Genomic DNA, 23311 nt, shown 5'->3' with positions numbered 1-23311 from the left:
GTACTTTACTGCTTGGAAAGCATCACTAGTTCTGCCCTACATTCTTTAACAACATCTTTCACATGATAGGTCATGTAATTTTATCCATCCTTACTCGTTATAGATCCTTCTCAAATCTCTAGGTGTTGTAGGCTGCATATCAGAGGTTACCTACTTTCTAGAACTTTGCCACCTTCATTTATTATGTCGAATGTTTTCATTCACAAATTAAAAATTTTTTTTTACCAATTAACACTAGGTCATGTCTTTTACCATTTCAAAACGTCTCCGGCACCAACGCATCTTACCCTATTCTTCCACTTGTATCCATACTCTCTTATTCCTAACTGCGACAAACAAAACTTTGTTATAAAATATGATTATGCCGACTTATGGGCTTTCCCTCGCGGGATAAATATGAAAATTCTATTCTGTTAACCACAAGTCAGGCAATATCTGTATTCAGCTACTGTACAGACTTTCGCTTCCATTCCCATGGTTACACACAAAATGGTGCTCGGAGTCGTTATCCGTTTTTCCTTGGATCGAGTGTCCATTGGGTATAAAGCTTCACCTCGACTTACTTTGACGTAAACCTGTTTTAACAATTATTGTTTGATTTATATATTACTATTTTTATAGCTTAGGTGATGTGGGCAATATTCAGTTTAGATTTGTTTTTTGGCAACAAAGTTTTCCATTTGTGCAACATTCACCTTCTTAGCACATGTATCCTAAATACTTCAACTATGTTATTCTGAAATGATTTTGGTGAAAGTTGGCGTAGTTTAAAACTTGAAAGAAATTTCATATATATTGGAAGAAAGAAAAATTCTATGAGAACCAGTTGAATGTGCCATATTCATGTATACACACATATGTTTACATAACCCCTACCCACTGTTGCTCACATTTCTCTCTCCAGTACGAATATCAGAAAACCTGATCTTTCCAATACCGACCCATAATTTTTATCATACTCGGTTTGAGTTTGTCAAAAAATGCATTATTTTAAAAATTGAGATTGACCTGATAATGCTCTCATAGTATGGCAGCCATATTTCTGTTGCTTTGTAATAGATTCGATAATTCATTAGTTAATTTATTAAATGCCGTTACATTGCCTAACTTTGCACAAAACGGCCTTATGTTGAGCTATAACTTTATTATTTTTCTCCAAATGGTTCCAAATTCCCTAGAGCTCACAGCAAGTTCCGAAATAAATAAGAGTAATAGTCTCCTAATGCTTTCATAGTATGACAACCATATTTCTGTTTTGCAGGCTCGGATATTCCCGGCACATCAGGCAGTGATCAGAGTGGACGTTCGGTTGAACAGAGAGCTGAGAGTAAAGAATCCGTGGTTGATCGAGGTAATGCTGGTTGTGGATTTGTTCAAAAATTACTTGTATCAAACGACTTGAGTTTTGTATCGAACAATGTTAGCAATGCATGTTAAGGATATAAGTTTGTCTAACCCCTTGTTCAGAGAGGACGTTTGAAAAATCTTGCTATCAGACTGTCTAATCTCCAACAATCCACCCTTATCTAAGTGTATTTCATATTACAGCAAATAGTTTGTGCTACTTATATATTTTCTCTAAGCTTATTCCAAATTCTCTATTAGTTTACCACGCCCTACAAATTTTCAACCATGACGCAACATCTAGTTCCGCAGCAGGTACAAGAAAAAATAGCTCTCGGCGTCTTTACTTAAAATTGTGTTTAAATTTTATTTCTCCTAATTTTGTAACTTTATTACTGGCTGGAAAAATGAACTTGATTATAACTTGAACTTGAACTCTTGGTGCCATCTAACCTGGCACAATATAATAGAATCATTGGAGTTTTTTCTCTTGAAAAGCATATGCCGCTGAGATCTTTTCCAGTATTTTGAGCAGACAGAGCCTGTTGCCGAGTTACCGACGACTTTGTCATTGTAATGTAACTTCATTTCGTTTGAGTCGTCGATCAACTGCAGATGGATTATTATGAAAAACCCAACGAAAAAGAAAAGCTTGAATAAAATTGTGATATTTCTGTTGCTGCAGGCTCAGATATTCCCGGCACATCAGGCAGTGGTCAGAGTGGACGTTCGGTTGAACAGAGAGCTGAGAGTAAAGAGACTGGAGTTGATCCAGGTAAATCTGGTTGTGGATTTGTTCAGAAATGACTTGATGATTTGAGTTTTGTATCAAACTATGTTAGCAATGCATGTTAAGGATATCCGGTTCAAATGATCCTTTCATCTATGACGTAATAATCTTTATTGGGAAAATTCTAGTCCTCCAAGAGCATGGTAATATTTCATAAAACTATTTGTCTAACTCCTTGTTCGAAGAAGTGATTCGAAAAAATGTTGAAAAATTCACCCTGCTACCGAACTGTCTAATCTCCCCCAATCCTGCCTGATCTAAGTGTATTTCTTACTAAATAGTTTTTTCTACACATTTCTCCATTACAAATGCTCTATTAGTCTACCATGCATCAAAAATTTTCAACCATCACGCAACATCTAGTTTTGGCATCGCACGTCTTACAGATAATTCATCACACGATTGGTAATTTTCAAATTTTTCTCAGGGGAGAAAAAAGGTAACTAATAAGGCAGTACAGTCATAATGTCGACCTTGGCTTCTCGTCCGGTAATGAGTCCATGTCGGGTATGGGAGAATGTTAACTAGTATTTGTTTTAGATGCTATTCTGCTTGGAAAGCAATATTTCTTCTAGCTTACGTTCATTCATTCACCTCAGTTTTACTTGATTAGTCACATAATATTATCCAGTGTCCCGTGTTTTTGTGAACCACCGTGCATTGGCAATATCACGTGTTACATTGCTTTCGTCAAGTGCTAATATATGTAAAGCAATACTGCTACTTTTCCTTTGTTCATTTCCCTTGATGTCATGTCAGCAGTAACATGATAATCCAACATGTAAATATTCTTGTTACAGATCCTTCTCAAATCTCCGAAAAAAGTACTTCTGAACCAAGTGCAGTAGAAAGCAGCAAGGGTGGCAGTCCATCACCAGCTAGAAAGAGACAGGAGGTGGCAAAAAGTAAAGGTAATAAGAGAAATGGTAATATAAAAATAGAGGAACTTGGACTATGTTCTTCTTTCAGGCTTTATTCTCACTGGTATGGATGTGGGATTCTGATCCCGTCGTATGAAAACTTATATGTTATCCATTTTGTCTCTTAAAAATAAAACAGCGACTTCTGGCGAGCGAAAAAAAATTATTAGAAAAATTGGGTTAATTTGATAGTGACACAAGCCTAGAGAGAACTGCAGTAGGGTTGGAAAGATTATAGCATTAAAATATTGTTGAATTTATCTCGGGGGTGAAAAAAACTAAAAGGGTGGTTCAAGTTTATGTCAAGCCATGGATCCTTATCCAGTTATGAGTTCACCTGACGTATAGGAGGTATTAACTAGTATTTGTTTCAGATACTCGACTGCTAGAAAGCGATACTTTGTCTACCCATTGTTTCTTAACCCCAGTTTTTCTTCACATTAATATTACCCATCTTTACTTGTCACAGATCCTTCCCAAATCTCAGCAAAAAGTTCTTCCAAACCAAGCTCGGTGAAAAGAGGCAAAGGTGGTAGCTCATCACCTGGAATGCAGAGACCGGTGGTAGCGAAAAGTAAAGGTAACGAAAGATATGAGCACAATTTAAAGTTGGGGTTTCCCCATATATTAGGCACAGAATTGGTCACAATCATGACCCTACCCCCCCTCCACCTCTTAGGCTTTCCTCACCATGAAGTAATTGGGATAATCTGGCATTCTGTCAGTTTTTCTCTTAAAAATGAAACACCAACATCTCATGAACTGACAAAACTCAGATTAGTTTTCAATTGCCGATAAATCCTCGTAAGAACAATAGATGAGATGATTCTTTATGAGTTGTTCTCATACATTCACTCCAAACAAGGACGAACAAGTAGTTCATGTTAGTCATGAGTACATGTCCGGTATGTGAATTGTTGATAAGTTTTTGTTTCAGTTAGTCTACTACGTGAAAAGCAATGCTTATTTTACCGCATGTTTCTTTATGCAAGTATTTTGTGATCAGTCACATAAATATTAACTGAGCTTGCTTGTTACAGATCCTTCTCAAATCTCAGGCAAAATATCTTCTGAATTAAGCGCAGTGGAAAGCAGCAAGGGTGGTATCCCATCACCTGCAAGACAAAGAAGCGAGATGACAAAGATTAGAGGTAACGAAATATATTAGCAAAATTTCCAAGTGTGGGTTTCATCCCCCTAATAACAAGTTGCCTCTATTTTGCAATGGACCGAATTGTTCCGGGTTTGGCAATGTCTGCTCTACCATATCTAATACATTCTACCCAAGGTAAGATGGCTGACATAGGGATTGTGTCTGAGATCAGTCAAGTAGGGAAAAAATGACGGCCGGCGACCCATTCAGATCTTAATGTGTGAATTCGATCTTCTATTTGATATATATATAAGATGAACAAATTCCAAAGAATGATTCCCTTTGAGTGGAGCAGAATCCCTATTAAATATTCCAAAGGGACCCCCTGTGAAATAATTTGAAAGTAGTATAAAAACCACTTGTCTATACCATGTTCATTCACCTCTGTTGCCACCCAACCTGGCGCAATATAATAAATTATGATCAGTTTGGAGCTCCTAAACCTCTTTCCTTAACAGTACTGACTTGAACAATTTCTATGTCTTACTGTACTCTGGTGCTCGGTAGGGCTTTGTTAAAAATGAAGGTGTTACAACATGTCATAGAAGGGGTGGGGCATAGAATCATATGCACGGGTGTCTTGAGTATGAATAATATGCAATATTTAAAGCCAGGCAGACTTGTGTTTTCGTCCTCGTGTCTTATTTAATAGAATCCCTTCAAATTCCTTTTACATCTCATTCAACCACAAGTATCAATATCAGACATTCTGAGATCTAATTTAGAAAATAATTTCGTTTAAAACAAGAGAGCAATTTTAAAATATTCGGAGCTTGTCAAAAAATGCAGTATTCGAAAATCGAACTTGGCTTGATAATGTTTTCATAGTATGGCAGCCATATTTCTGTTTTTGCAGGCTCGGATATTCCCGTCACATCAGGCAGTGATCACAGTGGACGTTCGGTTGAACAGAGAGTTGAGAGTAAAGAATCCGGAGTTGATCAAGGTATTGCTGGTTGTGGAAGCTGATTTTATGATTCGAGAGTTGAATCAAACTTTGTTGGCGGCGCAAGTTTAAGATATGGGGTTCCAATAATTGCATACGTCTTCTATGATGTAATAATCTTGGCAGAAAAAATTCCAGTCCTTACTAAATCATAGTTATATTTCATAAAACTATTTATCTTACTCCTTGTTCGGAGAAGAGATTTGAAAATACGATGAAAAAATTTTGTCGAGAAGAGCGCAGCATTCATTTGACTACATTCTTACGTAACATAGTTTGACTGTGTCGCCCTTTTTCTTTATTTCTGCCTGATTTATGAAGTATAGCTCATGTTGGTTAGAGTTACTTGCTACCATACTGTTATATATTGATTTCAAAAGAAATAAGCGATTAGGGAAGGGAATACAAGAGAGAAGTGCAGAAAACGAATTGATTGGTATGCCATTGCCGAAAATGTTTTGTGTCTTAAAAACTTTGCAACTGCATTACTCATGTATGTTTTCATCTACATATGCTTGTCAATCACTGTTCTCGGTTAAGAACTTTATTAAGTCTCGTAACAGGATTATCTCGAAAGATGAACCCAGTAGTTTGTGTATTTCTTTCTAAGTCTCACTGATATATAATAAGAAAATTTTCCAAATCTATTTGCCAAACTGATATTTTACCCAATAGTGGATCTGTCTCTAAATGTTTAAATAGTTTTTTGCTTTGATATTAGCAAAGCATTGTTAAAATATTGGTCGGCACGCTGAAGAATTTTGTCGTTAAATTTAGCCGGTTTTGGCACGCGAGCCCAAAATAGTTGCCTACTCCTGATTTAGACTATATCTTGTGTTAGGCTTCATTCTTCTTGAAATAGATTTTTTATGTAAAACTACAAAAATCATACAGTCTGTCCCTAAAATGAAATATTAGTCTATACCGGTGATTTTAAATCTTTTTGGTGGAGCACAATCATGAAACATTGCAAAGGCTCGAGGAAATCCTGTGAAATAAGTTGAAAGTGGTGTAAAAACCACTTGTCTATACTTATGTTCATTCACATCTGATAATAATCAACCAATGTTATCTCTGTTGTCTTAGTGTCATCCAACCTAGCAAAATATGATATAATAGGAATATGATTAGATTAGAATTCCTAAACCCACTTTTTTCCTTGATAGCACTGACTTAAACAATTACAAGTGTTATGTCGGTACGGTAGCCTAGGTGTTGCAGGTTACATATAATTGGTTGCTTGGGTAGGGCTATGTTTAGCGTGTTATATTTATCAACCTATTTCTTATACAGATGCAACTTCACTCGCACAATCTGAGGAAGAGGAGAGAGTGTCCAATGTTACACCACCCAAGCTCGGTGCATCTCCATTTGATCCTCAATCAGCTGAGCAACATCCAGAGCCACAAGGAGCAAGAGCAGGTGAAGGTGGGTTTGAATATTAAAGATATTGATGATGCGTCAGACAAGAAATGCCTAAATGAATCAAATATTTAACAATATGAAGGGGTTTGTATCCAAGATCTCTTAAGATGGAGAATATCAGTAACGTATAATTATTTTGGCTGTTGAAAGATTTTTACTGCCTTTACCGCCCATCAAACTCTTCGAATTTGAAGCTTTGATTCACCATCTATATAATAGTCCATCATCTGATAATCAACCAGAGTTATCTCTGTTGTGGTGGTGTCATTCAATCTATTATAATGCATAATATAATAGGATTATGATTATATAATCATGAGGTAATGTAAAAATTCTTGCATTTTGGAATTCCTAAACCTCGAATTTTTTTCTAACAGCAATGATTTGAACAATTCAAAATACCATGTCTTTTACCTAATGCGCTGAATCTTAGGTGTTGCAGGTTACATATAATTGGGTGCTTGGGTAGGGCCTTTTTAAGAGTGTTATATTTATCAACCTTCTTCCAATACAGATGCAACTTCACTCGCACAATCTGAGGAAGAGGAGAGAGTGTCCAATGTTCCACCACCCAAGCTCGGTGCATCTCCATTTGATCCTCAATCAGCTGAGCAACATCCAGAGCCACAAGGGGCAACAGCAGGTGAAGGTGGGTTTGAATATTAAAGTAATTGATAATTATTCAGTCAGAAAAAAAGCCTAGGTGATTCAAATATTTGAAAATATTGAAATGTTGTTAAATATATGTTTGAGAAGAAGTTGCTATAACATAGTAGATTTGTGAATTATTTTTTTCACGCGATTCGTAAATTTTCCAAATTAGAAATGCTTAGCAGTGTACTAATGTTGTGTCACCCTAACCCTTTCACCAGTAATTAAATGACTAGTAACCAATTGGATAAAATATTGACTCTCTAGTGCCATCTAGTAAGATTTAATGTAGAAAGGTTTTGTTACGTATTTTGGAAGTTGGAAAAGTAGCTTTATAATAAGACGGGAAAAGTGAACTTGCATGGGTGTGGTGATAAAACAAGATAATATTTATGGTAACAATTTTATGTTTATTGTGTAGTCATCGCTTACGACTGTTCATATTTATACTAGGCTTAATTCATAGCAATTGTGTAAAGCAAGTCTAATCAATATTTCAGGAGACAATGAGAGATTTGAAGACGCTTGCACTGATATCTTGAAGAAATTTCCAACTTTCAAACATTTCAAAATGTTTGCACAAGCTGGGACAGGTCTCACACTCAGTATCAATGAAATCTCAACAATTATTGAAGATAATGCAAGTTCTGTTGAAGATCAAAAGTTTGAGATGCTTCAACTTTGGAAAGAAAAAAACGGTAAATATTTGTTTGTTTTCCATAAGCGAGGTAGGTTTGTGGGAAAGTTTTGATCAGTTGCGTGTATAAGGTTGTGCTTGAAACGAAATGTGGGAAACACACCATTCCAGTTTTACATAGCGTTGAGTAACCTCATTAACTTGTGAAGTTGTAGGTCTACCTGTATTGCTGGCATTGAAATCGGAAACATGGTTACTACTCACCACAGCCTCGGAGTCGCCTTCCATGATTCTAAAAGTGGGGAGTGGGAAACTCAAGCTATTGATCGCAATTTTCTGGAATTGAAAAAAATGTAAAACGTTATTTAATATCGAAGCCCAAGTCGAAGCTTTCACAATCAGGACTTGAGAGCCATAGTCAAGTCGAAGTCATGGTTCATTTGAGAAATCTGAAGATAGATTTTCACCATAAAATTGAAATATTTACTCATAAATTGGTCATATTTCCTCTGTATTTCAGGATCACATGCAACATCCAGATATATCAGAGAGGTTGTTGAGAAACATCGCAAGGCAGAGAATAGTGGTGTCACCGGTAAGTTTACTTCATGACCTGTTTCACACCTTTGTGCCATACAAAGTTCTCGACAAGCATTCAATCTAGGATTGTTAAAAACACTTCCCATTTGCGTCAGATCCCAAGAGTTATTAGAAATTGGTTCTGTATCCAACATCTTGAATAATGTCGAGAGGTGGTGGGCATGGGGTTTGTATCCTAGATCTCAAGTGGGGGTGGGCATGGGGTTTATATCCTAGATCTCAAGAGGGGGTGGGCATGGGGTTTATATCCTAGATCTCCAGAAGTGGTGGGCATGGGGTTTATATCCTAGATCTCCAGAAGTGGTGGGCATCGGGTTTATATCCTAGATCTCAATAGGTGGTGGGCATGGGTTTATATCCTAGATCTCAATAGGGGGTGGGCATTGGGTTTATATCCTAGATCTCAATAGGGGGTGGGCATGGGGTTTATATCCTAGATCTCAAGAGGGGGTGGGCATGGGGTTTATATCCTAGATCTCAAGAGGGGGTGGGCATGGGGTTTATATCCTAGATCTCAATAGGGGGTGGGCATGGGGTTTATATCCTAGATCTCAATAGGGGGTGGGCATGGGGTTTATATCCTAGATCTCAAGAGGGGGTGGGCATGGGGTATATATCCTAGATCTCAAGAGGGGGTGGGCATGGGGTATATATCCTAGATCTCCAGAAGTGGTGAGCATGGGGTTTATATCCTAGATCTCAAGAGGGGGTGGGCATGGGGTATATATCCTAGATCTCCAGAAGTGGTGGGCATGGGGTTTATATCCTAGATCTCAACTGGGGTGGGCATGGGGTTTATATCCTAGATCTCAAGTGGGGGTGGGCATGGGGTTTATATCCTAGATCTCAAGAGGGGGTGGGCATGGGGTTTATATCCCAGATCTCAAGAGGGGGTGGGCATGGGGTTTATATCCTAGATCTCCAGAAGTGGTGGGCATGGGGTTTATATCCTAGATCTCAATAGGGGGTGGGCATGGGGTTTATATCCTAGATCTCAAGAGGGGGTGGGCATGGGGTTTATATCCTAGATCTCAAGAGGGGGTGGGCATGGGGTTTATATCCTAGATCTCAATAGGGGGTGGGCATGGGGTTTATATCCTAGATCTCAATAGGGGGTGGGCATGGGGTTTATATCCTAGATCTCAAGCGGGGGTGGGCATGGGGTTTATATCCTAGATCTCAAGAGGGGGTGGGCATGGGGTTTATATCCTAGATCTCCAGAAGTGGTGGGCATGGGGTTTATATCCTAGATCTCAATAGGTGGTGGGCATAGGGTTTTATATCCTAGATCTCAATAGGGGGTGGGCATGGGGTTTATATCCTAGATCTCAAGAGGGGGTGGGCATGGGGTTTATATCCTAGATCTCGAGAGGGGGTGGGCATGGGGTATATATCCTAGATCTCCAGAAGTGGTGGGCATGGGGTTTATATCCTAGATCTCAAGAGGGGGTGGGCATGGGGTATATATCCTAGATCTCCAGAAGTGGTGGGCATGGGGTTTATATCCTAGATCTCAAGAGGGGGTGGGCATGGGGTTTATATCCTAGATCTCGAGAGGGGGTGGGCATGGGGTATATATCCTAGATCTCCAGAAGTGGTGGGCATGGGGTTTATATCCTAGATCTCAAGAGGGGGTGGGCATGGGGTATATATCCTAGATCTCCAGAAGTGGTGGGCATGGGGTTTATATCCTAGATCTCAAGAGGGGTGGGCATGGGCAGGGTTGTCCAAAACGAATCGAATATTCGAAAACATTCGAATATCAAAGTATTCGAATACCTTTTTGGCTGATTTTCGAATAATTCCGAGTAATAGCCACTTTTCGCCGTCAGCAAGGAGTTTCGTTTCGTTTTAAAGAGAAATCTTCAAACGATTTTCCGCGCTTTGTCACGTTTTGTAATGACGGTGAAATAGTATCGCCGCCACGTTTTGTAATGACGGTGAAATAGTATCGCCGCTTTAATTGTTTGTTATCTTCTGTGCCAGCATGCGCCTCATATTGTTGCAACACATTTGCACGGTTGTGAGATTGGCACTATTGCCATTCCCTTGCAAGGCTTCTAACTTACGCATTCATTTGTATTGAGTCACGAGTCTCACATAAATCCATTACCAGTAAGTCAGATATTGAATAAGTTACGGTAAATAAAGTCGTACGCTTTGTTACAAATTACGACACCCAATAAATTGTCGCAGGTCGGAAAAAACAAGTCGATTTATTAGGAAAAATCATTTACACTATTTCCCGATTTTTGGCAAATAATTTTGATAATGATAGTCAAAAAGTATTGACTTTATACTATGGTGATTTTCAGTTGCGACAAAATATTCAAATTCGTGAACAATAACACCATTTAAAATGCCTTACCGTATTGATTTAATTTTGTTTAATTAACGTAACTCATGGTTGCGTCAACTAACGAAAAAATAAAAGTATTACTATTCAATACTGAGGCGATCTGCGGACATAAATTGTGTGGTAAACTGCCCCATTTATAATTAATTTTCTATTCCTATTTCCGTACTTAAGAAAAACAAATAATATTACAACTCTAAAATACCACTGCAACCTGTGGACATAAAATGTGTGGTAAACTGCCCGATTGCAATTAATTTTTGATTTGTATTTTCGCACTCGCGGAAAAATAATTTATACTATTTCCCGCTTTTAGGAAACTACTTTAGATAGTGATAATTAAAAGTATGGACTTTTATCTAGGATAATTTTCCGTTGCGACAAAATATTTAAATTCATGAACGACAACAGCATTTAAAATGTCTTACCGAATTAATTTAATTGTATTTAAGGTAACTCATAGTTACGTCGACCTTTCGAATAAATTAATGCATAACTACTCTAAAAGATACGGCGGCAATCTGTGGACATAAAATGTGTGGTAACTGCCTGATTATGATTAATTTTTGATTCCCAGTTTTGTACTTACGAAAAACAAAAGCATTGCAACTTTAAAATAATGTGACAATCTGTGGAAATATGTGTGGTAAAATGCCGGAATATAATTAATTTTTAATTTATATTTTCATAATCACAAAAAATTATTTATACTTTTACCCACTTCCGGCAAATAGTTTTGATAATGATAGGTAAAAGTATTGACTTATTTAATAAATCGACGACTGATAACAGAATTTAAAATGTCTTGCGGTATTAATTTAATTGCGCTCAACGTAGCCTAACTCATGGTTGCGCCGTCCTACGAAAGGATTACTTTTATGAAAATAACTTTAAAATACCACGTCAACAGCGGGTATAAATTTTCTGGTAGCCAGCTTGTAGGTAACGGTTATTCCATTGTTTATTGTATGCAAATACTGAGATACACCAAGATAAGCTTATTTTACCTGAATTTATTTTCGAAGTATTCGAAATTTCATATTCAAAAATAATAATTTCGAATGTATTCGAAATAGTAAACTATTCGGTATTGGCCATTCCTGGGCATGGGGTATATATCCTAGATCTCCAGAAGTGGTGGGCATGGGGTTTATATCCTAGATCTCAAGAGGGGGTGGGCATGGGGTTTATATCCGAGATCTCAAGTGGGGGTGGGCATGGGGTTTATATCCGAGATCTCAAGAGGGGGTGGGCATGGGGTTTATATCCGAGATCTCAAGTGGGGGTGGGCATGGGGTTTATATCCGAGATCTCAAGAGGGGGTGGGCATGGGGTTTATATCCTAGATCTCCAGAAGTGGTGGGCATGGGGTTTGTATCTGAGATTTCGGGAGGTGGTGGGCATGGGGTTTGTGTCCGAGATCTCAAGTGGGGGTGGGCATGGGGTTTATATCCGGAATCTCAAGTGGGGGTGGGCATGGGGTTTATATCCGAGATCTCAAGAGGGGGTGGGCATGGGGTTTATATCCGAGATCTCAAGTGGGGGTGGGCATGGGGTTTATATCCGAGATCTCAAGAGGGGGTGGGCATGGGGTTTATATCCGAGATCTCAAGTGGGGGTGGGCATGGGGTTTATATCCCAGATCTCAAGAGGGGGTGGGCATGGGGTTTATATCCTAGATCTCCAGAAGTGGTGGGCATGGGGTTTATATCCCAGATCTCAAGAGGGGGTAGGCATGGGGTATATATCCTAGATCTCCAGAAGTGGTGAGCATGGGGTTTATATCCTAGATCTCAAGAGGGGGTGGGCATGGGGTTTATATCTGAGATCTCAAGAGGTGGTGGGCATGGGGTTTATATCCTAGATCTCAAGAGAGGGTGGGCATGGGGTTTATATCCTAGATCTCCAGAAGTGGTGAGCATGGGGTTTATATCCTAGATCTCAAGTGGGGGTGGGCATGGGGTTTATATCCTAGATCTCAAGAGGGGGTGGGCATGGGGTATATATCCTAGATCTCCAGAAGTGGTGGGCATGGGGTTTATATCCTAGATCTCAAGAGGTGGTGGGCATGGGATTTATATCCTAGATCTCAAGAGGGGGTGGGCATGGGGTATATATCCTAGATCTCCAGAAGTGGTGGGCATGGGGTTTATATCCTAGATCTCAATAGGTGGTGGGCATGGGGTTTATATCCTAGATCTCAAGAGGGGGTGGGCATGGGATTTATATCCTAGATCTCAAGAGGGGGTGGGCATGGGGTATATATCCTGGATCTCCAGAAGTGGTGGGCATGGGGTTTATATCCTAGATCTCAAGAGGTGATGGGCATGGGGTTTGTGTCCAAGATCTCCAGAGGTGGTGGGCATGGGGTTTGTATCTGAGATCTCTAGAGGTGGTGAGCATGGGGTTAGTATCAGAGATCTCAAGTGGTGGTGGGCATGGGATTAGTATCAGAGATCTCTAGACATGGTTGGCATGTGGTCTGTATCTGAAATCTTCATAGTTGGCGGGCATGAGGCTTATATTTAAATACATCCGAATGTGGCGAGAATAGGGGTTCGTATTTATTCTGGTTTTCCTTCCAACAGGTCCCAGAATCGAAGATGCTTTTCTGAAAGTTCCGAAAGTCTTTGCCAATGCTGCGCAGTTCAAAAGATTTGCATTATCTAGGAAAGGTTTATCGCTCAGTATGCTGGAAGTCGAAAACATAAAGGACAATGCAAGATTTGTTGAAGAAAGGAATCTGCAAATGTTGACTCAGTGGAAATACAAGAATGGTGAGTATTGAAAGTTTAATTAACCTAATGTCTAATATTTAGCCCAGGGGTGTTGATGAGTGTGCATTGTGCAACATTATTTGACGGCGGGCCAAACAAAATATTTTTTTATTTAACACAGGTGAATCAGCAACAACTAAAAAAATCTGGCAACTGGTAGATGGTTTTCTGAATGAAGATGGATCTGAACAAGGTAACTTCGGGGTCTATACAAATTATAAATTAGTTATACATGACGATAAATATACTGAAAGTCAAGTAAGATTGCAATTTAATTAACAACAAACACAACTTGTATGAAGGTGCCTTCCGTAGGCAAACCCCTGATTAAGTGAAACTTCTTTGAAAAACATGGGTAACCTTGAAATATTGCTATGTAGTTTGAACATTATTCCTGAACAGATTCTCCTCATCCAACAACACTTTCGCAATCTGTGGAAGAGGAGAGAGTGTCTAATGTTCCACTCAGTTCATCTCTATCTCAATCAGCCGATCAATTTTCAAAGCCAGAAGGGTCACCTGGAGGTGAAGGTAGGATTGAGTATCGTATTTCAAGAACCATAGGGGGCACCGGGTTATAAAGCGATCACTAAATAAAGTGCTTAAATTGAGGTTTTGTTCATACATAAGGCGCACATATATTGTTCAAATATATTAGAGTAAAGACAATGCTGAATAATATTAAAAAATTAAAAAGATATGATTTTTCAAAAAACAATAAAACAATTATTATAATGTTGCATCCTCAATTTTTGTTCAGTTGCACGATGTGAAGAACCGAAAAGAGTGTCCAGTGTTCCATCACCTCAACTTGGTGCATCTCCATTTGGTTCCCGATCATCAGAACCGCTTGTGGACACACGAGGGGCAACTGGAGGAGAAGGTAGTTTTTTGCAGAGTAATAGGACTGAATCATTGAGGAACCTAAAGTAAAATAAGCCAAAAATGAAATATTTGAAAAACATTGATTATATGTGAATTTATCTTACATACATAGTATCCATATATAGTGTTGTCTTACATACCAAGTTCTGGTTACAAAGTTTAAATCTTAGTCTTGAATCAAGCCGAGTCATTTCTTTAGTATGACGAAATCCTGATCGTTAAATCTCAAGTCAATTTCAGTCACTAGTGAGTCTGAGTCATAATAAACAAAGTAATGTGTAAATATGAGTCTCATTGAAAAATTTAGAAAAAAACAACTCTATTTTTTAAAAACCGAAAAATATTGTTTAACATAGTAAATCGTGTTTCATCGAAATTTTCTCTTAATCGAGGAATCATTAAAGTTCTCTCTAAGTCAAGTCTCTAGGACTAGGTCATTTAGACAAGTTCAAGTTATGTGAGATAACTGCTGAAATATTTATTCTAACCCAAAGGTTACTTGTTATTAATTAATGAAATTTTTTTCCTTTTATAGCTGCAATAGGCTCTGGAAGTATGACACCCTCTGGCGCACATGAACATCAGGGAACGTCCGCTACTGGTAATATTATCGAGAGTTTTGCATTGGTTTCCAAGCATACAGTCGAGTATTATACCTTTATCATTCGGTTCCTGCACTTTATTGCAGAACAAGGCAGTGGCCAATAACTTTTACCACGAATCCCACTTCATATGCTTACTCTAACCATTTGCCCAAAGTTTTATATCTATCCCAACCCAGAAGATACCATGAATCCCACTTCTTATGCTTACTCTAATCATTTGCCCAAAGTTTTATATCTATCCTAACCCAGAACATACCATGAATCCTACTTCATATGCTTACTCTAATCATTTGCCCAAAGTTTTATATCTATCCTAACCCAGAACATACCATGAATTCCACTTCATATGCTTACTCTAACCATTTGCCCAAAGTTTTATATCTATCCTAACCCTGAACATACCACGAATCCCACTTCATATGCTTACTCTAACCATTTGCCCAAAGTTTTATATCTATCTTAACCCAGAACATACCATGAATCCCATTTCATATGCTTACTCTAAACATTTGCCTATGGTTTTATATCTATCCTAACCCAGAACATACCATGAATCCCACTTCATATGCTTACTCTAACCATTTTCCCAAAGTTTTATATCTATCCTAACTCAGAACATACCACGAATCCCACTTCATATGCTTACTCTAACCATTTGCCCAAAGTTTTATAGCTATCCTAACCCAGAACATACCATGAATCCTACTTCATATGCTTACTCTAACCATTTGCCCAAAGTTTCATATCTATCCTAACCCAGAACATACCATGAATCCCACTTCATATGTTTACTCCCTAACCATTTGCCCAAAGTTTTATATCTATCCTAACCCAGAACATACCATGAATCCCACTACATATGCTTACTCTAACCATTTGCCCAAACTTTTATATCTATCCCAATCCAGAACATACCATGAATCCCACTTCATATGCTTACTCTCTAACCATTTGCCCAAAGTTTTATAGCTATCCTAACCCAGAACATACCATGAATCCCACTTCATATGCTTACTCTCTAACCATTTGCCCAAAGTTTTATAGCTATCCTAACCCAGAACATACCATGAATCCCACTTCATATGCTTACTCTCTAACCATTTGCCCAAAGTTTTATATCTATACTAACACAGAACATACCATGAATCCCACTTCATATGCTTACTCTCTAACCATTTGCCCAAAGTTTTATATCTATACTAACACAGAACATACCATGAATCCCACTTAATATGATACTCTAACCATTTACCTGAAGTTTTATATCTATCCTAACCCAGAACATACCACGAATCCTATTTCATATGCTTACTCTAACCATTTGCCCAAAGTTTTATATCTATCCTAACCCAGAAGATACCACGAATCCTATTTCATATGCTTACTCTAACCATTTGCCTGAAGTTTTATATCTATCTTAACCCAGAAGATACCATGAATCCCACTTCATATGCTAACTCTAACCATTTGCCAAAAGTTTTATATCTATCCTAACTCAGAACATACCATGAATCCCACTCCATATGCTTACTCTAACCATTTGTCAAAAGTTTTATATCTATCCTAACTCAGAACATACCATGAATCCCACTTCATATGCTTACTCTAACCATTTGCCAAAAGTTTTATATCTATCCTAACTCAGAACATATCATGAATCCCACTACATATGCTTACTCTAACCATTTGCCAAAAGTTTTATATCTATCCTAACTCAGAACATACCATGAATCCCGCTTCATATGCTAACTCTGACCATTTGCCAAAAGTTTTATATCTATCCTAACTCAGAACATACCACGAATCCCACTTCATATGCTTACTCTAACCATTTGCTCAAAGTTTTATATCTATTCTAACCCAGAACATACCATGAATCCCACTTCATATGCTTACTCTCTAACCATTTGCCCAAAGTTTTATAGCTATCCTAACCCAGAACATACCATGAATCCCACTACATATGCTTACTCTAACCATTTGCCTAAACTTTTATATCTATCCCAATCCAGAACATACCATGAATCCCACTTCATATGTTTACTCTCTAACCATTTTCCCAAAGTTTTATAGCTATCCTAACCCAGAACATAGCATGAATCCCACTTCATATGTTCACTCTCTAACCATTTGCCCAAAGTTTCATATCTATCCTAACCCAGAACATACCATGAATCCCACCTCATATGCTTACTCTCTAACCATTTGCCCAAAGTTTCATATCTATCCTAACCCAGAACATACCATGAATCCCACTTCATATGTTCACTCTCTGACCATTTGCCCAAAGTTTCATATCTATCCTAACCCAGAACATACCATGAATCCCACTACATATGCTTACTCTAACCATTTGCCTAAACTTTTATATCTATCCCAATCCAGAACATACCATGAATCCCACTTCATATGTGTACTCTCTAACCATTTTCCCAAAGTTTTATATCTATACTAACCCAGAACATACCATGACTCCCACTTCATATGTTCACTCTCTAACCATTTTCCCAAGGTTTCATATCTATCCTAACCCAGAACATACCATGAATCCCACTTCATATGTTCACTCTCTAACCATTTGCCCAAAGTTTCATATCTATCCTAACCCAGAACATACCATGAATCCCACTTCATATGTTTACTCTCTAACCATTTTCCCAAAGTTTTATATCTATCCTAACCCAGAACATACCATGAATCCCACTTCATATGCTTACTCTAACCATTTGCCTAAGGTTTTATATCTATCTTAACCCAGAACATACCATGAATCCCACTTCATATGCTTACTCTAACCATTTGCCTAAGGTTTTATATCTATACTAACCCAGAAGATACCATGAATCCCACTTCATATGCTTACTCTAACCATTTTCCCAAAATTTTATATCTATCCCAACCCAGAACATACCATGAATCCCACTTCATATGCTTACTCTAACCATTTGCCTAAGGTTTTATATCTATCTTAACCCAGAACATACCATGAATCCCACTTCATATGCTTACTCTAACCATTTGCCTAAGGTTTTATATCTATCCCAACCCAGAACATACCATGAATCCCACTTCATATGCTTACTCTAACCATTTTCCCAAAGTTTTATATCTATCCTAACCCAGAACATACCATGAATCCCACTTCATATGCTTACTCTAACCATTTGCCTAAGGTTTTATATCTATCTTAACCCAGAACATACCATGAATTCCACTTCATATTCTTACTCTAACCATTTGCCAAAAGTTTTATATCTATCCTAACCCAGAACATACCATGAATCCCACTTCATATGCTTACTCTAACCATTTGCCTAAAGTTTTATATCTATACTAACCCAGAAGATACCATGAATCCCACTTCATATGCTTACTCTAACCATTTTCCCAAAGTTTTATATCTATCCCAACCCAGAACATACCATGAATCCCACTTCATATGCTTACTCTAACCATTTGCCTAAGGTTTTATATATATCTTAACCCAGAACATACCATGAATCCCACTTCATATGCTTACTCTAACCATTTGCCTAAAGTTTTATATCTATACTAACCCAGAAGATACCATGAATCCCACTTCATATGCTTACTCTAACCATTTTCCCAAAGTTTTATATCTATCCCAACCCAGAACATACCATGAATCCCACTTCATATGCTTACTCTAACCATTTGCCTAAGGTTTTATATATATCTTAACCCAGAACATACCATGAATCCCACTTCATATGCTTACTCTAACCATTTGCCTAAAGTTTTATATCTATACTAACCCAGAAGATACCATGAATCCCACTTCATATGCTTACTCTAACCATTTTCCCAAAGTTTTATATCTATCCTAACTCAGAACATACCATGAATCCCACTTCATATGCTTACTCTAACCATTTGCCTAAAGTTTTATATCTATACTAACCCAGAAGATACCATGAATCCCACTTCATATGCTTACTCTAACCATTTTCCCAAAGTTTTATATCTATCCCAACCCAGAACATACCATGAATCCCACTTCATATGCTTACTCTAACCATTTGCCTAAGGTTTTATATATATCTTAACCCAGAACATACCATGAATCCCACTTCATATGCTTACTCTAACCATTTTCCCAAAGTTTTATATCTATCCCAACCCAGAACATACCATGAATCCCACTTCATATGCTTACTCTAACCATTTGCCTAAGGTTTTATATCTATCCCAACCCAGAACATACCATGAATCCCACTTCATATGCTTACTCTAACCATTTTCCCAAAGTTTTATATCTATCCTAACCCAGAACATACCATGAATCCCACTTCATATGTTCACTCTCTAACCATTTGCCCAAAGTTTCATATCTATCCTAACCCAGAACATACCATGAATCCCACTTCATATGTTTACTCTCTAACCATTTTCCCAAAGTTTTATATCTATCCTAACCCAGAACATACCATGAATCCCACTTCATATGTTCACTCTCTAACCATTTGCCCAAAGTTTCATATCTATCCTAACCCAGAACATACCATGAATCCCACTTCATATGTTTACTCTCTAACCATTTTCCCAAAGTTTTATATCTATACTAACCCAGAACATACCATGAATCCCACTTCATATGCTTACTCTAACCATTTTCCCAAAGTTTTATATCTATCCTAACCCAGAACATACCATGAATCCCACTTCATATGCTTACTCTAACCATTTGCCTAAGGTTTTATATCTATCTTAACCCAGAACATACCATGAATCCCACTTCATATGCTTACTCTAACCATTTGCCTAAGGTTTTATATCTATACTAACCCAGAAGATACCATGAATCCCACTTCATATGCTTACTCTAACCATTTTCCCAAAATTTTATATCTATCCCAACCCAGAACATACCATGAATCCCACTTCATATGCTTACTCTAACCATTTGCCTAAGGTTTTATATCTATCTTAACCCAGAACATACCATGAATCCCACTTCATATGCTTACTCTAACCATTTGCCTAAGGTTTTATATCTATCCCAACCCAGAACATACCATGAATCCCACTTCATATGCTTACTCTAACCATTTTCCCAAAGTTTTATATCTATCCTAACCCAGAACATACCATGAATCCCACTTCATATGCTTACTCTAACCATTTGCCTAAGGTTTTATATCTATCTTAACCCAGAACATACCATGAATCCCACTTCATATGCTTACTCTAACCATTTGCCTAAAGTTTTATATCTATACTAACCCAGAAGATACCATGAATCCCACTTCATATGCTTACTCTAACCATTTTCCCAAAGTTTTATATCTATCCCAACCCAGAACATACCATGAATCCCACTTCATATGCTTACTCTAACCATTTGCCTAAGGTTTTATATATATCTTAACCCAGAACATACCATGAATCCCACTTCATATGCTTACTCTAACCATTTGCCTAAAGTTTTATATTTGTACTAACCCAGAAGATACCATGAATCCCACTTCATATGCTTACTCTAACCATTTTCCCAAAGTTTTATATCTATCCCAACCCAGAACATACCATGAATCCCACTTCATATGCTTACTCTAACCATTTGCCTAAGGTTTTATATCTATCCCAACCCAGAACATACCATGAATCCCACTTCATATGCTTACTCTAACCATTTTCCCAAAGTTTTATATCTATCCTAACCCAGAACATACCATGAATCCCACTTCATATGCTTACTCTAACCATTTGCCTAAGGTTTTATATCTATCTTAACCCAGAACATACCATGAATCCCACTTCATATGCTTACTCTAACCATTTGCCTAAGGTTTTATATCTATACTAACCCAGAAGATACCATGAATCCCACTTCATATGCTTACTCTAACCATTTTCCCAAAGTTTTATATCTATCCCAACCCAGAACATACCACGAATCCCACTTCATATGCTTACTCTAACCATTTGCCTAAGGTTTTATATCTATCTTAACCCAGAAGATACCATGAATCCCACTTCATATGCTTACTCTAACCCTTTTCCCAAAGTTTTATATCTATCCCAACCCAGAACATACCATGAATCCCACTTCATATGCTTACTCTAACCATTTGCCTAAGGTTTTATATCTATACTAACCCAGAAGATACCATGAATCCCACTTCATATGCTTACTCTAACTATTTTCCCAAAGTTTTATATCTATCCCAACCCAGAACATACCATGAATCCCACTTCATATGCTTACTCTAACCATTTGCCTAAGGTTTTATATCTATCTTAACCCAGAAGATACCATGAATCCCACTTCATATGCTTACTCTAACCCTTTTCCCAAAGTTTTATATCTATCCCAACCCAGAACATACCATGAATCCCACTTCATATGCTTACTCTAACCATTTGCCTAAGGTTTTATATCTATCTTAACCCAGAACATACCATGAATCCCACTTCATATGCTTACTCTAACCATTTGCCTAAGGTTTTATATCTATACTAACCCAGAAGATACCATGAATCCCACTTCATATGCTTACTCTAACCATTTTTCCAAAGTTTTATATCTATCCCAACCCAGAACATACCACGAATCCCACTTCATATGCTTACTCTAACCATTTGCCTAAGGTTTTATATCTATCTTAACCCAGAAGATACCATGAATCCCACTTCATATGCTTACTCTAACCCTTTTCCCAAAGTTTTATATCTATCCCAACCCAGAACATACCATGAATCCCACTTCATATGCTTACTCTAACCATTTGCCTAAGGTTTTATATCTATACTAACCCAGAAGATACCATGAATCCCACTTCATATGCTTACTCTAACCATTTGCCTAAGGTTTTATATCTATCTTAACCCAGAAGATACCATGAATCCCACTTCATATGCTTACTCTATCCATTTGCCTAAGGTTTTATATCTATCTTAACCCAGAACATACCATGAATCCCACTTCATATGCTTACTCTAACCATTTGCCTAAGGTTTTATATCTATCCCAACCCAGAACAAACCATGAATCCCACTTCATATGCTTACTCTAACCATTTTCCCAAAGTTTTATATCTATCCTAACCCAGAACATACCATGAATCCCACTTCATATGCTTACTCTAACCATTTGCCTAAGGTTTTATATCTATCTTAACCCAGAACATACCATGAATCCCACTTCATATGCTTACTCTAACCATTTGCCTAAAGTTTTATATCTATACTAACCCAGAAGATACCATGAATCCCACTTCATATGCTTACTCTAACCATTTTCCCAAAGTTTTATATCTATCCCAACCCAGAACATACCATGAATCCCACTTCATATGCTTACTCTAACCATTTGCCTAAGGTTTTATATATATCTTAACCCAGAACATACCATGAATCCCACTTCATATGCTTACTCTAACCATTTGCCTAAAGTTTTATATTTATACTAACCCAGAAGATACCATGAATCCCACTTCATATGCTTACTCTAACCATTTTCCCAAAGTTTTATATCTATCCCAACCCAGAACATACCATGAATCCCACTTCATATGCTTACTCTAACCATTTGCCTAAGGTTTTATATCTATCCCAACCCAGAACATACCATGAATCCCACTTCATATGCTTACTCTAACCATTTTCCTAAAGTTTTATATCTATCCTAACCCAGAACATACCATGAATCCCACTTCATATGCTTACTCTAACCATTTGCCTAAGGTTTTATATCTATCTTAACCCAGAACATACCATGAATCCCACTTCATATGCTTACTCTAACCATTTGCCTAAGGTTTTATATCTATACTAACCCAGAAGATACCATGAATCCCACTTCATATGCTTACTCTAACCATTTTCCCAAAGTTTTATATCTATCCCAACCCAGAACATACCACGAATCCCACTTCATATGCTTACTCTAACCATTTGCCTAAGGTTTTATATCTATCTTAACCCAGAAGATACCATGAATCCCACTTCATATGCTTACTCTAACCCTTTTCCCAAAGTTTTATATCTATCCCAACCCAGAACATACCATGAATCCCACTTCATATGCTTACTCTAATCATTTGCCTAAGGTTTTATATCTATACTAACCCAGAAGATACCATGAATCCCACTTCATATGCTTACTCTAACTATTTTCCCAAAGTTTTATATCTATCCCAACCCAGAACATACCATGAATCCCACTTCATATGCTTACTCTAACCATTTGCCTAAGGTTT

The 23311-nt window shown here is 37.7% G+C and overlaps 1 protein-coding gene across 3 annotated transcripts in view; it reads left to right on the top strand.

The window, feature by feature from the left end:
* LOC120337379 (uncharacterized) overlaps positions 1–23311 on the top strand; it is a 62311-nt gene that overhangs the window by 18041 nt on the left and 20959 nt on the right. Inside the window, exons 21-35 of one of the 3 annotated variants that reach the window (XM_078117006.1) lie at positions 1262–1351; positions 2030–2119; positions 2935–3045; positions 3524–3634; positions 4095–4205; positions 5064–5153; positions 6447–6575; positions 7093–7227; positions 7730–7927; positions 8387–8461; positions 13411–13599; positions 13721–13792; positions 14002–14130; positions 14360–14482; positions 15020–15085. In XM_078117006.1, the coding sequence (XP_077973132.1) occupies positions 1262–1351; positions 2030–2119; positions 2935–3045; positions 3524–3634; positions 4095–4205; positions 5064–5153; positions 6447–6575; positions 7093–7227; positions 7730–7927; positions 8387–8461; positions 13411–13599; positions 13721–13792; positions 14002–14130; positions 14360–14482; positions 15020–15085 (1719 nt within the window). Of the gene's footprint in view, positions 1–1261; positions 1352–2029; positions 2120–2934; positions 3046–3523; positions 3635–4094; positions 4206–5063; positions 5154–6446; positions 6582–7092; positions 7228–7729; positions 7928–8386; positions 8462–13410; positions 13600–13720; positions 13793–14001; positions 14131–14359; positions 14483–15019; positions 15086–23311 lie in introns of all 3 variants that reach the window. The other 2 variants (XM_078117007.1, XM_078117005.1) reach the window with 2 other exon arrangements.

Source organism: Styela clava, chromosome 10 (genome assembly GCF_964204865.1).
Source record: "Styela clava chromosome 10, kaStyClav1.hap1.2, whole genome shotgun sequence".
NCBI classification, from domain to species: domain Eukaryota; kingdom Metazoa; phylum Chordata; class Ascidiacea; order Stolidobranchia; family Styelidae; genus Styela; species Styela clava.
Note: the sequence above shows the minus strand (reverse complement) of the source record. Positions and strands in the feature narration are given on the sequence as shown.